This window comes from Anolis sagrei, chromosome Y, assembly GCF_037176765.1.
Source record: "Anolis sagrei isolate rAnoSag1 chromosome Y, rAnoSag1.mat, whole genome shotgun sequence".
Lineage (NCBI taxonomy): Eukaryota > Metazoa > Chordata > Lepidosauria > Squamata > Dactyloidae > Anolis > Anolis sagrei.
The window spans coordinates 84,018,972-84,035,602 of record NC_090035.1 but is presented as its reverse complement, the minus strand read 5'-3'; the positions used below and the strand labels follow the sequence as shown (position 1 = coordinate 84,035,602).

The window sequence follows — 16,631 nt, the reverse complement described above, 5'->3', positions numbered from 1 at the left end:
AAGCCAGGAGGGATGGAGTCGATCTTACTTAATTTAGGACTGTGTTCCATAGGCGGGGGGCCACAGCTGAGAAGGCCCTTTCTCTCGTCCCCGCCGAATGCATTTGCGATGTTGACGGAAGCGAGAGCAGGGCCTCCCCGGATGATCTTAGATTGCGAGATGGGATGTCGAGGCAGATGCGTTCAGACAAGTAAGCTGGGCCAGAACCGTACAGAGCTTTATAAGTCAAAACCAATGAATCCAGGATCACTCCCAAGCTGCAAATCTGCGCCTTCGGGGGAGTGTAACCCTGTCAAACACAGGCTGAAACCCTATGCCCTGTTCGGCCTTGCGACTGATCAGGAGTCTTAGGTGATCCCTCATTGGCCGAGTAGGATATTCTTCCAGGATCAGAATTCTTGTGAGTCTGTAGGTGGCTGTGGAGCCCTATTTTTGATCTGCATCTTCTTCCGCAGTGAGGGCATTGGTTTCCAGGTGGAAGGCGGTCTTGGTCGGGGTTGGCTTGATGTGCCTTCCTCTTGGCACGTTTCTCTCTTTCACCCTTCATTCATGCCTCTTCAAATTCTGCAGCACTGCTGGTCACAGCTGACCTCCAGCTGGAGTGCTCAAGGGCCAGGGCTTCCCAGTTCTCAGTGTCTATGCCAGAGCTTTTAAGGTTGGCTTTGAGCCCGTCTTTCTATCTCTTTTTCTGTCCACCAACATTCCATTTTCCGTTCTTGAGTTCGGAGTAGAGCAGCTGCTTTGGGAGACGGTGGTCAGGCATCCGGACAATGTGGCCGGTCCAGCAGAGTTGATGGCGGAGGACCATTGCTTCAATGCTGGTGGTCTTTGCTTCTTCCAGCACACTGATGTTTGTCTGCCTGTCTTCCCAAGAGATTTGCAGGATTTTCCAGAGGCAGCGCTTATGGAATCGTTCCAGGAGTTGCATGTGACATCTGTAGACAGTCCACGTTTCCAAGGCATAGAGCAGGGTTGGAAGGGGAATAGCTTTATAGACAAGCACCTTGGTCTCCCTATGGATGTCCCGGTCCTCAAACACTCTGCTTCATTCGGAAAAATGCTGCGCTTGCAGAGCTCAGGCGGTGTTGTATTTTGGTGTCGATGTTGACTTATGACCAGGCAAGAACCCTTTTCCTCTGTGTGAATTTCCTCTGTGTGAATCTGTCTTGTCTGGATTCAGTTTCAATTTGTTCACCCTCATCCAGACTGTCACAGCTGCCAAACACCAGTTCAAGGTCTGGACAGCCTCCTTAGTAACAGGTGAGAAGGAGTGGCAGAGTTGAACATCATCTGTGTACAGGTGACACTGCACCCCAAAACTCTGGATGATCTCCCCAAATGGCTTCATGTAGATGTTACGCAACATAGGGGACAGTACTGAACCCTGCGGGACCCCATAGTGGAGGAGACGTGGTTTTAAAAAGGGAATTTTCAAATATTTCCCCAATGCCCATATGTTATGATTTACTGCCATATTGGCCTATTTCTGCAGTAGGCCTTTGTTCACAGAAAATGCTGATTGTTTGAGAAATCACTGCTCCAAAGAAGAAGTTACTATTCAAGGATAACAACATATCTGGACAAAACCAGCTAGCATGTGGCTAGTTAGAACCCCCAAGTTTCCCAATTGCTCTGAAGCCATGTTTGCAATAGACTAACAGATAAGATACTGTCATGGTCAGAGAACAATGGACTAGAGTTATGTTATAGTTGTGCCATTGTTAGGATCCCACATGTGCTATAATGTCAATCAAAATCATAAACAACTAATGAACAACTGCATAGCTAGCTTAGACCAATTACATGATTTGTCTTTGGGAACCAATGAAAATGTATATTCCATTGACTATAAATGCTCTACAGCCCCCTTGGAGGTTGCGACAAACCCTTTGATTGCATCCCTGTATGCTTGTTTGTCGTTATTGCTATGGCCACGCAATAATAAATAGTTTTTTTGCAGTTTAAAGGATTCAACTTTCGTGGTGTCCATCCTTCCCCTCCCTATTGGAAAGGGGGCTTCTGCCTTTTGGGAAATATTCTGGTTTTGTTGCCCCTGCAATAGGACAATGGCCGTGGAGCCAGGCAGATGTCCCTCAACAACACCATCTGGGAGTGACCGTCGAGGAAGGACAGGAGCCACTGCAGAGCAGTCCCTGCAAGGCCCATTCCTGGGAGGCATCTGAGAAGGATACTGTGGTCGATGGTATCGAAGGCCGCTGAGAGGTCCAGCAGAACTGACCCCGTCCAACTCCCGGCGTAGATCATCAACTAAGGTGACCAAGACTGTCTGGGTTACATGTCCCGGCCTAAAGCCAGGCTGCCTTGTTGATATTTCCATTTTCCATGACAGGGAAGGTCGCTCTTGTTGATATTTCCATATTTCCCCCATTCAATGGCTTGGCTTCTGGGAGCCACACAGGCCTCTCTCTCTCTCTGGTGGGGAAAACACAGGCCTGCTTTCCAAGATGAGGCCTCCCTCACTTAATTAGAAGGCAGGATCATCAAGTTTGCAGACGACACCAAATTGGGAGGGATAGCCAAGACTCCAGAGGATAGGAGCAGGATTCAAAGGGATCTTGACAGATGAGAGAAATGGTGGGCCAAAACTAACAAAATGAAGTTCAACAGTGACAAATGCAAGAGACTCCACTTAGGCACTAAAAACGAAATGCAAAGATACAGAATGGGTGATGCCTGGCTCGAGAGCAGTACGTGTGAAAAAGATCTTGGAGTCCTCGTGGGGAGGAAGGAGAACATGAGCCAGGAATGTGATGTGGCGGCAAGAAAAGCCAATGGGATTTTGGCCTGCATCAAGAGGAGCAGAGTGCCTAGATCTAGGGAAGTCATGCTACCCCTCTATTCTGCTTTGGTTAGACCACGTTACCTGGAATATTGTGTCCAATTCTAGGCACCACAATTCAAGAGAGAGATTGACTCTAAGCTGGAATGTGTCCAGAGGAGGGCGACTAAAATGATAAAAGGTCTGGAGAACAAGCCCTATGAGGAGCGGCTTAGGGAACTGGGCATGTTTAGCCTGAAGAAGAGAAGGCTGAGAGGAGATATGATGAGAGCCATGTACAAATATGTGAGAGGAAGCCACAGGGAGGAGGAGGAGGGAGCAAGCTTCCTTTCTGCTTCCCTGGAGAGAGACTAGGACGCAATGGAACAATGGCTTCAAACTGCAAGAGAGGAGATTCCATCTGAACATGAGGAAGCACTTCCTGACTGTGAGAGCCGTTCAGCAGTGGAACTCTCTGCCCCGGAGGGAGTGTGGTGGAGGCTCCTTCTTTGGAAGCTTTTAAGCAGAGGCTGGATGGCCATCTGTTAGGGGTGCTTTGAATGCAATATTCCTGCTTCTTGGCAGAATGGGGTGGGACTGGATGATGGCCCAGGAGATCTCTTCCCACTCTAGGATTCTATGATTCTATGAAACAAACACTGCTATTTTGGCATTTCACAAATTAGAGAGCCAGAGTCACTCCTTCTTGGTCCTGAGGCCTTCTCTCCCTCAAAAGGCGTGATTATCCCTCCATTTCCAGCCATTTCTGAGGCGCCCACGCCCTTCCCGCGCTTTTGGCCCCACTTGGTTCGGCCCAACGGCTCCCTCTCTCCTTCCCTCCCAAATCCCCCTCTTTTTTAGCCTCCTAATGGTATGACCCACGCAAGCAGGCAAAAGGCGTGCTGACGTCAGGACGTTTCGTCCCCTCCCCGTTTGTCCCGCCCCTTCCGGCGTCTCAGGCGAGGGCGCGGATTGGGCGCCGCGCTTGAGAAAGGCGGGCGCTGATTGGTTGATCGCTGGCAGCCAATGGCGAGGGGGCTTTCTGGGCGGAAACGAGAGGAAGAAGGAGAAGGAGGGTGAGGGAGAGAAGAGAAGAGGAGAGAAGAGAAGGAGGCCGGGCCGGACGGAGGCAAGGAGGGGGAGGGGCGCAGTGGGGGAGGGGGGACACCGGAAGTGAGGGAGGGGGGAGAAGGGAGGAAGAGAGGGTGCCCCCCAAAAAAGAGGAATCCCCCAAAAGGGCGTAACGAGGGAAGGAAGGAAGGAGGGAGAATGGAAGGGCTGAATGAAGGGGACGCATGAATGCATATGATGTAGGGGAGGACCTTGAAGGAGCTGGGGGTGGGGACGGCCGAAGGAGTTGGGCGTGGGGACTGGCCTGGGCTGGTCCATGAGGTCATGAAGAGTCGGAGAAGAAGAAGGAGGAAAAGAAGAGAAGAAGGAGAAGTGGAGGAGGAGAAGAAGGAATAGAAGAAGGGGAGGGGGAGTCGAAGGAAAAGAAGGAATAAGAAGGAGGAGGAAAAGAAAGAATAGAAGAAGGAGGAGAAGAGGAAGGAGGAGGAGGATGAGAAGAAGGAAAAGAAGGAGGAGGAAAAGAAGAGAAGAAGGAGAAGTGGAGGAGGAGAAGAAGAAGGAATAGAAGAAGGAAGAGGAAGAAGAAGGAGGAGGATGAGAAGAAGGAAAAGAAGGAGGAGGAAAAGAAGAAGAGGAGGAGGAGGAAAAGGAGGAGAAGAAGGAAGAGGAAGGAGAAGAGGAAGAAGAAGGATGAGAACGATGAGGAAAAGAAGAAGGAAGATGAAGGAGAAGAAGAAGCAGAAGGAGGGGGAGGGAGGAAGGGTGCCCCCAAAAGAGAGGAATTCCTCAAAGGGGTGTAACGAGGGAAGGAAGGAAGGAGAATGGAGGGGCTGAATGAATGGAGACGCATGAATAGATATGAAGGAACTGGGGGTGGTGACTGGCATGAAGGCACGAGTCAGAAATGACTGAACGAATAAAGAATAACAATAAGGGGAGGGAATGGGGCGCATAGGGTGCTGGGATTTGTAGTCTGGAGGGCCTGCTAGGTGTCAATCATGCTGAAGGAGAATGGAGGGCAGGGGCTGAATGAAGGGGATGCAAGAATAGATATGATGTAGGGGACGACCTTGAAGGAGCTGGGGGTGGTGACTGGCGTGAGGTCACGAAAGAGTCTGAAGCAACTGAATGAATGAACAACAACAAGGGGAGGAAATGGGGCGCACAGGGTGCTGGGATTTGTAGTCTGGAGGGCCTGCTGTGTGTCAGTCATGGGACCAGGAAGAGGCTCCTCCTGCTCTTCCAGGCCTGGGCCTACTTGGGCCTGACCTCCCTCCTTCCCTCCAGGTGGTTTGGACTCCAACTCCCACCATTCCTAACAGCCGGTAGGAATGGTTTGGACTCCAACTCCCACCATTCCTAACAGCCGGTAGGCTGTTAGGAATGGTGGGAGTTGGAGTCCAAACCACCTGGAGGGAAGGAGGGAAGGCCCAAGCTTGCTTTGACTTCTCTTTCAAATCATTGAGCCAGGAGGATTCCATTAGACCTAATGTCCCTCAAGGAGGAGCTCCTGAAGCTTGGTCTCAACATTAAGGCCACTGCTACGCTGCCATATAAAATCCAGGTTATCTGCTTTGAATAATAATAATAATAATAATAACAATAATAAACTTTATTTGTACCCCCCACCGTCTCCCCGAAGGCTAACATGAGGCCAAGCCCGAAAATAATGCAGCAAAGTTAAACATTAAATAACAGAAAAATGACATCACAACAAAATACATAACATAACAAAACAAACAGTGCAAAACAACATAATAAAAACCAAACACAAAGGATCATCTGGATTACAGGGCAGTGTAGAAAGGGCCTTAGAGTACTGTATTATGCAGTTGGTGCAGTGGGTTAAACCCCTGTGCCGACAAGACTGAAGACCGACAGGTCGCAGGTTCAAATCCGGGGAGAGAGCAGATGAGCTCCCTCTGTCAGCTCCAGCTCCTCATGCAGGGACATGAGAGAAGCTTCCCACAAGGATGGTAAAACATCAAAACATCCGGGTGTTCCCTGGGCAACATCCTTGCAGATGGCCAATTCTCTCACACCAGAAGCGACTTGCAGTTTCTCAAGTTGCTCCTGACCCTCTTCCGCAGGGCCAGACCCTTCTGGATATGTCTCCTCGGGATTTGAGCCTGACACGGGCCACCCGCCCTCCCTCCTTCCTCAGGCCTGGAAGGTGCGTGAGCTAATAATAATAATAATAAATAATGATGATGATGATGATTCAACAACCAGCAGAGTGATCTTGTCTGCTGTAGACTCATCTTTTTGTGTTTCAAATAATAATAATAATAATAATAATAATTATTATTATTATTATTAATATAATATAATCTATATAAATAAAAGTGTAATGTTCAGTTCTTGTGGGTTTTTTCGGGCTATATGGCCATAGCCCGAAAAAAAAACCCACAAGAACGGAGTGATTCCAGCCATGAAAGCCTTCGACAATACAGTGTAATGTTCGTTTGTGTTATTAACATAATTCAAAAACCATTGGACAAATTGACACCAAATTTGGACACAAGACCCCTCTCAGGCCAAAGAGTGACCATCACTCATAAAAACACTGGAAAATAATAATAATAATAATAATAATAATAATAATAAACTTTATTCAAAGCCCGCCACCATCTCCCCAAAGGGGACTCGGAGTCCAAGCTCAACAATACATTACAGCAAAATAAAATATAAACAACAAAATAACATCACAATAAAGTAAATAAAACATTCAAGTAAAATAAACAGTGCTAAATAACATAATGGAAAATCAGACACAGTGGGCGGGGCCAAATGCACAACATAAAATGAGAAAACTCTGGATGAGATAGCCATGAAAAAAGTATATTTGGGTGTGGGGGGGGGGAGCTCATAGGGAACTGAACAGAGAAATTGAGAGCCGTTCAGCAGTGGAACTCTCTGCCCCAGAGGGAGTGTGGTGGAGGCTCCTTCTTTGGAAGCTTTTAAACAGGCTAGATGGCCATCTATCAGGGGTGCTTTGAATGCAACATTCCTGCTTCTTGGCAGGATGGGGTTGGACTGGATGATGGCCCAGGAGGTCTCTTCCAACTCTTTGATTCTATGATTCTATCATAAGGTGGGGGGAGTGCAATATGAGGAAAACAGTGTAGGTGAAACAACAGGACTGGAATATATGGTCACTCTCCAAAGGCAAACACAGCAGAAAAGACTTAAAAAGCCAAAAAATAAAAAATACATTACAACGCATGCACATAACCACATATATACACAAAGAAAACACATATACACAGACTGGGCCACAACAACTCATGGCAGGGGACGGCTAGTATAATATAATAATAATTATTGGGAAGTGTTCAACTAAGTCCAGCATATAGATCTCGTTTGCTGTGACATACTGTGTTTTGTGTCAGTAAAATAACAATGATAAACTTTATTTATACCCTGCCACTATCTCCCCAAGGGGACTCAGGGCAGCTAACATGAGGCCAAGCCCCAAAATAACAATAAGGCAAAGTAAAATGCATACAAAAATAACAACATCAAATAAAACTGAGGACTTTAAGATCATCTGGGGAGGCCCTGCTCTCAGTCCCGCCTTTGTCACAAGCACATTTGGTGGGGACGAGAGACAGGGCCTTCTCAGTGGTGGCCCCTTGGCTATGGAATGTCCTCCCTAGGGAGATTGGATCTGCTCCCTTCCTCTTGACATTTCGGAGGCAAGTTAAAACGTGGCTATTTGAGCAAGTGTTTACAAATACAGAGTAGCTAATATAGGAAATCAAATGACTTGACAATGGAATTGGACAATGCTTGAGAATAATGAGACGCTGATTATGTTGCTTTTCTTGCTTTTGTGATGTCTTATACTGTTTAATGTTTTCTTATCTCTATTATGTTTTATGTATACTGATTTGTTGGAAACCGCCTTGAGTCGCCAATTGGCTGCGAAAGGCGGTCTACAAATACAGTAAATTAAAAAAATGCAAACAATAACAAAATAGGTTCTTGTGGGTTTTTTCGGGCTGTATGGCCATGTTCTAGAGGCATTTCTCCTGACGTTTCGCCTGCATCTATGGCAAGCTTCCTCAGAGGTGAGGATAGCAGGCGAAACGTCAGGAGAAATGCCTCTAGAACATGGCCATACAGCTCAAAAAAACCCACAAGAACCTAGTGATTCCAGCCATGAAAGCCTTCGACAATACAATAACAAAATAGTACGATAGGTTAAACACAGGATATTCCAATAAAACAAAGTAGAATACATATACAGATAATAACATCAAATGAAATGCAAATAATAACAAAATGATGTAATAGGTCTCGAACCTTCTGTTTCTGGGCAAGGTGGTGGAGAAGGCAGCACAGGAACAGTTGCAGCAGTTCCTAAATGACACAGCCGGACTCGATCCCTTCCAGTCCGTCTTCCGTAGTGGGCACAGGACGGAGACTGTGCTAGTTGCCATCACAGATCGGCTCCGCTGCCAGATGGATCGAGGCGGATCAGCGCTGCTTGTGTTATTGGACCTCACAGCAGCATTTGATACGGTCGACCACAATCTACTGACCCACCGCCTAGCCATGACTGGGGTGAGGGGGAGACCCCTTAAATGGGTGTCCTCCTTCCTCCAGAATCGGGGATAGCGTGTGGCGAGGGGAGGGATGGTTTCCGAGAGGTCACTGCTAGTATGCGGAGTCCCGCAGGGAGCCATTCTCTCTCCTCTATTATTTAATATCTATATTATTATTATTATTATAACTTTATTTGTACCCCGCTAGCATCTTGACAGATTAGAGAGATGGGCCAAAACTAACAAAATGAAGTTCAACAGTGACAAATGCAAGAGACTCCACTTTGGCAGGAAAAACGAAATGCAAAGAGACAGAATGGGGGACAATGCCTGGCTCGAGAGCAGTACGTGTGAAAAAGATCTTGGAGTCCTCGTGGACAACAAGTTAAACATGAGCCAGGAATGTGATGTGGCGGCAAAAAAAGCCAATGGGATTTTGGCCTGCATCAAGAGGAGCCTAGTGTCTAGATCTAAGGAAGTAATGCTCCCCATGCTCTATTCTGCTTTGGTTAGACCACATCTGGAATATTGTGTCCACTTCTGGGCACCACAATTCAAGAGAGATATTGACAAGCTGGAATGTGTCCAGAGGAGGGCGACTCAAAGGATCAAGGGACTGGAGAACAAGCCCTATGAGGAGCGGCTTAAGGAGCTGGGCATGTTTAGCCTGAAGAAGAGAAGGCTGAGAGGAGACATGATAGCCATGTATAAATATGTGAGAGGAAGCCACAGGGAGGAGGAGGGAGCAAGCTTGTTTTCTGCTTCCTTGGAGACTAGGATGCGGAACAATGGCTTCAAACTACAAGAGAGGAGATTCCATCTGAAGAACTTCCTGACTGTGAGAGCCGTTCAGCAGTGGAACTCTCTGCCCCAGGGGGAGTGTGGTGGAGGCTCCTTCTTTGGAAGCTTTTAAGCAGAGGGTGAATGGCCATCTGTCAGGGGTGCTTTGAATGCAATATTCCTGCTTCTTGGCAGAATGGGGTTGGACTGGATGAAGGCCCAGGAGGTCTCTTCCAACTCTTGGATTCTATGATTCTATCTCCCGAGGGATTCGATGCGGCTTACACAGGCCGAAGCCTCAGAACACAATACAACAATACAATACATAAAGCAAATTAAAAACAATTAAGCAGAGTAAACAATAAACAGTAACAATACAACGAGACACTATTAAAACTGGTCCGGCCAGAGTAGGGGTACAGGGTTAAAAGTGCTGATGTGGCGGGAGGAATGTTGGATTATAAAGCAGTGCAGTGTGCGGTGTGCAGTGATCTTGGTTCTACTAAAGTGCTTCTAGGACTTAGTATTGGAGGTTCCTAATCTGGAAAGGCACATCGGAACAGCCAGGTTTTCAAATTCTTTCTGAAGACTGCCAATGTAGGGGCCTGTCTGAGATCTTTTGGGAGGGCGTTCCAGAGTCGGGGGGCCACCACAGAAAAGGCCCTGTCTCGCGTCCCCACCAAACGCGCTTGCGACGCAGGCGGGATCACGAGCAGGGCCTCTTCAGATGACCGAAGTGCACGTGTGGGTTCGTAGACGGAGATGTGGTCACGCAGATAGGCTGGTCCCAAACCGTTCAGGGCTTTGTAGGTAAGCACCTGCACCTTAAATTGGGCTCGGAAGATGAATGGCAGCCAGTGGAGATCCTTGAACAGGAGGGTTGACCTCTCTCTGTAAGGGGCCCCGGTTAACATCCTGGCTGCTGCCCGTTGGACCAGTTGGAATTTCTGAGCTGTTTTCAAGGACAGCCCTACATAGAGCGCATTGCAGTAATCCAATCTTGAGGTGACCAAGGCATGGACCACCCCAGCCTGACTGGTGTGGAGCTTTGGGATGGGGTGCCACCAGTACGCTGACGACACTCAGCTCATTCTGAGGATGGAGGGCTGGCCGGACTCTGTACCGGGAAATTTCCATCAGTGCCTTGAGGCCGTGACTGGATGGTTGCGTGCCAGCAGGTTGAAGGTGAATCCAGCAAAGACGGGGATCCTTTGGCTGGGCCATCCAGGAGGGAGGGAGGGAGGTCCAGCTGCCTACCCTGGATGGCGAGACACTCCGTCCGTCACCTTCTGTAAAGAGTCTTGGTGTCTCCTTGGACCCTCTGCTGCTCACAATGGAGTCTCTGAAGCTAAACAGGACCAGTCCTGGTTAATATTTGGATGTCAACAAATCCCAGGGCTGTGGACTCCATTTCAAGGGGGACCATCTTGAAAGACTCCTTGCTTTTAAAAATCCGAAGGGATTCATAGGGTCAGAATTCATCAGTTGACAGGTGTCTCGATGACAAATGCATGGAGGGCGTATTTTAGAGCAGTGATTCCCAGCCTTTAATCCTCTGGTTCTTTTGGACTTCAACTCCCACACATCTCAGCCAACTGGAATTGTGGGAGTTGAAGTCCAAAACACCTGGAGGAACAAAGGCTGGGAACCACTATTGTAGAGGACGAAGCTGGCAAAATAACTTACTTAGGAAACACCTGTGAAATTCTTGGAGTTGGCATAATGATGGTAATAATGATGATGATGATGATGATGATGTATTGTTTCGAAGGCTTTCATGGCTGGAATCACTAGGTTCTTGTGGGTTTTTTCGGGCTATAGAGCCATGTTCTAGAGGCATTTCTCCTGACGTTTCGCCTGCATCTATGGCAAGCATCCTCACAGGTAGTGAGGTCTGTTGGAATTAGGACAATGGGTTTATATATCTGTGGAATGACCAGGGTGGGGCAAGGAGCTCTTCCCTGCTGCAGTTAGGTGAGAATGTTTCAACTGATCACCTTCATTAGCATTTGAAGGCCTGCCTGAGCCTGGGAAAATGTTTTGTTGAGAGGTGTTAATCTGTGCCTGGTTGTTTCCTCTCTGCTGTTTTGCTGTTGTAATTTTAGAGTTTTTTTAATACTGGTAGCCAGATTTTGTTCATTTTCATGGTCTCTTCCTTTCTGTTGAAATTGTCCACATGCTTCTTGTGTCTTTCAGTGGCTTCTCTGTGTAGCCTGACCTGGTGGTTGTTGGTGTGGTCCAGCATTTCTGTGTTCTCCAATAATATGCTGTGTCCAGGCTGGTTCATCAGGTGCTGTGCTATGGCTGACTTCTCTGGTTGAAGTAGTCTGCAGTGCCATTCCTGTTCCTTGATACGTGTTTGGGCGCTGCGTTTGGTGGTCCCTATGTAGACATTTTCCCAGGCTCAGCCAGGCCTTCCAATGCTAATGAAGGTGGTCAGCTGAAACATTCACACCTGGCTCCAACAGAGAAGAGCTCTTTGCCCCACCCCAGCCATTCCACAGATATATAAACCCTTTTTCCTAGTTCTAACAGACCTCACTCCCTCTGAGGATGCTTGCCATAGATGCAGGCGAAACGTCAGGAGAGAATGCCTCTAGAACATGGCTCTATAGCCCGAAAAAACCCACAAGAACCTAATAATAATAATAATATTCTTTATACCCCGCCATCATCTCCCCCAATGGGGACTTGGGGTGGCTTACATGAGGCCAAGCCCAAACAACAGATTACAATAAAATAAGATACAAAATGCAATAAAATAAACAACATAGCATTAAAGTATAAAACATGTAAGCATATAAACCATATGTACAAAACATAAAGAGAAAAAGAAAAAAAAGCTGTAAACCAAACATAACAGTGAGCAGGCCGCATGTACATAAAATGATTTAAAAACTCAGGGTGAGATAAAGGAGCAGAATTATTTGTAAGGGATAAGTTGACTGAAAACTCAAAAGCACGTGTATACCCATAGAAGACAGAGAGAAAGCTAGAATGGGGGGTTTCTTCCCTTCATAGATGTAGCAGCACTTTCATGATTTACAACATTTTTCAGTAATTATTTTTTTAAAAAGACTGGCCGATGAACGCTGTCCGCTTCCAAATCCGTTTCCCCCTGGGTCTCTGCAAGGACAGGTCCATCTTGCGTCCTGTCGCTCTCTCTTCCGAAGCTGACGGTGGAATTGTGCAGGCAACCGGAGCGAGATTAGATTATTTTCCTCCCAATTATCATTTCTAATAGAGAACACGACAGCAGCCTGACTGGCCTCCATTCCATTCCACCATGCAAAGAGAGATATTGTGTGTGTGTGTGTGCGTGTACCTAGCAATGCAGGAGAGAAGGGAGGGGGAGACACACAATCGTTCACTGGCTATATACTGGGAGAAAGCAAAATTCTCAACAGACCTGGTAATGTCTTCTCAAAAGTTCAGTAAAAACTGTCTACATTCATGGCCCCCCTCTCTCTCTTTCTTGTTTTCAGCAGGCGGGACCCCCTCCCTGCCATGGCGGAGTCCCCCGAGGAGACGCTCCTGTACGTGGAGCACCACTATGTCTGTTCAGAGTGCAACCAGCAGTTTGGCAGCCTGGAGGAAGCTGTGGTGCACCAGGAGACCCACCTCTGCTCCCCGGAGCAGCAGCCGCAGCAGCACCACCAGCCGCAGCAGTACGAGGTGGTGGGCCTGGCGGAGGCCGGGCTGGTGGCAGGAGGCGAGGGCGCCGTGTTCCAGACCCTGGCCGTCCAGGAGAGCCAGTACCAGTGCCTGGAGTGCGGGCAGATCCTGCTCTCCCCGGCCCAGCTGCTGGAGCACCAGGAGATGCACTTCAAGATGGCGGCCCAGGAGTCGGAGCCCCTGGCCAAGGCGCTGGTGAGCTCCAGCCAGATCCACTACGAGTGCACCGAGTGCAAGGCCCTCTTCGCCAGCCAGGACGTCTGGCTCGCCCACCGCCAGAGCCACCGCAAGCCCCTCGAGCCGCCACCCCCAGCCCACCCACCCCAGAGCCGGGCCCTCGTCAGTTTGGAGCACTCCTACCGGAAGCCCGAGGAGGGGGCCGCCCTGGGGGGCACCGTGCAGCTCCTCATCTACGAGTGCGGCGACTGCCTCCAGCTCTTCCAGTCCACCGCGGAGTTCGTGGAGCACCAAGCCACCCACCACGTCATCCAGGCACCCCCGGGGCCCCAGGTCAGAGAGGCCCTGGCTTCCTTGCCAACAGTGGCGGAGGCGAAGCAGACCCCGACCTCGGCGACAGCGGGGCACAACGGGGTAGTGGCTGCGGCCCCCTCCAGCGTCACAGCCTCAGACCACAGCTACGAGCTCAAGAACACCTCTGGGGAGCAGCCACTGCCCCCGCCGCCCCGTAAAGCCACGAAGCCGGCCTCCAAAGCGCTCCTGTGCGTGGAGTGCAACCAGCTCTGCCCCTCGGCCCACAAGCTCCAGCTGCACATGCGCAGCCACCAACAGGGTGCCTTCAAGTGCCCACTTTGCGCCAAGGTCCTGCCTTCGCCGGGCGCCCTGGAGAAGCACCGCGAGGAGCACAGCGGGGAGTCGCGCTTCCTGTGTGTGGACTGCGGCCTGGGCTTCGGCACGGAGGCTGTGCTCCTCGCCCACCGGCGCACCCACTCTTCCAACCCGCTGTACCGCTGCACCTGCGGGAAGACCTTCATCAACATGACCAAGTTCCTCTACCACCGGCGCTCCCACAGCTCTGGCGAGGCCCCCGACACACCCAGCTCTCCCCCTGAGGACCAGCCGTTGGAGGAGGAGGAGGAGGAGGAAGAAGAGGAAGAGCACGGGGAAGGGGAGGCGACTCCGATGGAGGTCCCGGAGCAGCAGCAGGAGGAGGACGAGGTGGTCCCGGTGGCCCTCATCTGCTCGGTGAGGGACGTGGCCCTCTCTGTGAGGAGCGGCGGGGCCCAGGGGCCGGGGGAGTTCCCCTGCCAGATGTGCGACAAGACCTTCCCCAAGCAGAACCAGCTCTCGCGCCACCAGCGCTTTGCCCACAAGATGGAGCGGCGCCACAAGTGCCCGACCTGCGGGAAGATGTTCAAGAAGAAGTCGCACATGCGCAACCACCTGCTGACCCACACCGGGGAGCGGCCCTTCCATTGCAAGGAATGCAGCAAGAGCTTCAACTCCCCGGCCAACCTGCAGCGCCACCGGCTGACGCACACGGGCGAGCGGCCCTACCGCTGCGAGATCTGCCAGAAGTGCTTCACCCAGAGCTCCACCCTCCAGCAGCACCTCCTGGTGCACAACCGCCTCTACCCTTACAAGTGCCAGGAGTGCGGCAGCGTCTTCCACCGGCCCTACCGCCTACTCATGCACCGCTACCACCACACGGGCGAGTACCCCTACAAGTGCCAGACCTGCGGCCGCTCCTTCCTGCTCCGCCGCCTGCTGGAGGTCCACCAGCTCAGCCACACCGGTCAGCAGCCTCACCGCTGCACCTCTGGCTGCGGGGCTGCCTTCGTCTCCGCCGAGCAGCTGCGGGAGCACAAGTGCGGCAAGATGAGCCGCCACTTTGAGTGCTCCGTCTGCAGCAAGAAAGTGGGCTCCACCGCACAGCTGCGGGCCCATGAGCGCCTCCACGGTGATCTTGGCGTACCCCCCGGAGCGGTCCCGCCAGGGCAGGAGGGGCCCCCAGAGCCGCCCACCCCACCGCCCCCTCCTCCGCGGCCCCGCCGGGCCCCCTCCAAGGCGTACGAGTGTGGCGACTGCAAGAAGCTCTTCAGCACGGAGACCTCACTGCAGGTGCACCGCCGCATCCACACCGGGGAGCGCCCCTACCCCTGCCTGGACTGCGGCAAAGCCTTCCGGCAGTCCACCCACCTCAAGGACCACCAGCGCCTGCACACCGGGGAGAAGCCCTTCAAGTGCGGGGAGTGCGGCAAGGCGTTCACCATCGCCGTGCGCCTGGCCGAGCACAAGCGCATCCACACCGGCGAGCGGCCCTACAACTGCGACGACTGCGGTAAGGCCTACCGCTCCTTCTCCAACCTCTGGAAGCACCGCAAGCTGCACCAGCAGCAGCGCCTGCAGCACGAGAAGGAGGTCATGGACGAGGCCATCGCGGCAGCAGCGGCGGCGGCAGCTGCAGCGGCCACATCCACCACCACGACCGCCACTCCCCCCTCGGGACCGGGCGAGCAGGTGTACGGCAACACCGTGACCATCATGGAGACCATCCCCGTGCTGGAGACCATCGAGATCTACCCGACCGACGGGGGCGTCCACTTCGAGAACATCCAGGTGGAGAACGTCCAGATTGGGGGCGTTTGAGGGGGGCTGGGGGGGCGAGGGGGCAGTGGGTCACTGCTCCCCGGCTCCCCCTCTTCCTCCTACTTCCGGGCTCGGTTCTAGAGCAGGCTTGGGCCAAATGTGGCCCTCCCTCCAGGTGTTTTGGACTCCCACCATTCCTGACAGCCTCAGGACCCTTCCTTTTCCCCCTCAGCCGCTTAAGCGGCTGAGGGGGAAAAGGAAGGGTCCTGAGGCTGTCAGGAATGGTGGGAGTTGAAGTCCAAGACACCCGGAGGGCCAAAGTTTGCCCATGCCTGACTTAAGGTCTTCTTCCTGTTGGGATCAGCCATAATAATACTTCTTAATGTTGGGGGTCAGGCGACCTGGGCACCGTCTTCCAAGCCCCTCACTCTGCTGGAAAATCTCGTTGGCTTCCATCCCGTTTCCCCGCCATTCGGCCCAACAGCGTGGATTTTTATTTTGCCCCCTTCCCCTCCCTTGACCGCAAAGGCCTCCTCTTCCATGGCCGGGTCTCCGCTTCCCCTCTTGACCCCATTTGCCCTGACCCCCCCCTCCCCAAATTGCCCTCCTCATGGCCCGTAACCACTTCCCTGACCGGGTTTCTTGCTAACTGGATTCGTCCCCATAGCCGCGGGAGGATTTTGTTACCGGGTATTACAATTAAACAAAAGGAAAATGAAGCACTTGGGGTGTCTGAGGCGTGGTCTGTTCTCGCGATGGGCCGAAGGACGACGCTTTTGGGAAACCAGTGGATTAGGAATCAACTGGTTTTCCCTGTAATAGGCAGTAAGAACACCTAAAACTTTGGAGAGCTTCTGTTCAACCCTTTCAAAGCTCCCTGCTTGAGCGGTGATGGCACGATCGTCAGCATAGATAGTAATGAAATGAAAGACCCTTCTCATAAACAAGCAGCAGCGTGACCAAGCACCAGGAGCCCAAAGTGATACAAAGAACAACAACACACCGACCAATGTTTGCTCTTCCTTTGGAGGCTTTTCTTTATAGTAAAATAATATAGTTGCACTATTTGCAAGAACAAGGTTTCCACAATACACAGAAAGTCCTTTATACTTCCTTCTTTACTTCCATGCTGGGTTTCCTGCTCATTCAGATAAACAGCTTCACTCTCACAGAGCCGCCTCTCACACTGATATTACACAGGAGCTTCACATAGTTGCCTTCACATAGTT

At 51.0% G+C, this 16,631-nt stretch overlaps 1 protein-coding gene across 1 annotated transcript; it reads left to right on the top strand.

The window, feature by feature from the left end:
- Positions 1-3,829: 3,829 nt before the first annotated feature.
- LOC137095156 (zinc finger protein 574-like) lies at positions 3,830-16,121 on the top strand. Its single transcript, XM_067461479.1, has 2 exons — positions 3,830-3,908; positions 12,669-16,121. The coding sequence occupies exon 2, from the start codon at positions 12,688-12,690 to the stop codon at positions 15,460-15,462; it is 2,775 nt and encodes a 924-aa protein (XP_067317580.1). The 5' UTR covers positions 3,830-3,908; positions 12,669-12,687; the 3' UTR covers positions 15,463-16,121.
- Positions 16,122-16,631: the final 510 nt, after the last annotated feature.

Coding starts and splice junctions, on each gene's coding strand:
- LOC137095156 (XM_067461479.1), top strand. CDS start 12,688: ATGGCGGAGTCCCCCGAGGAGACGCTCCTGTACGTGGAGCACCACTAT.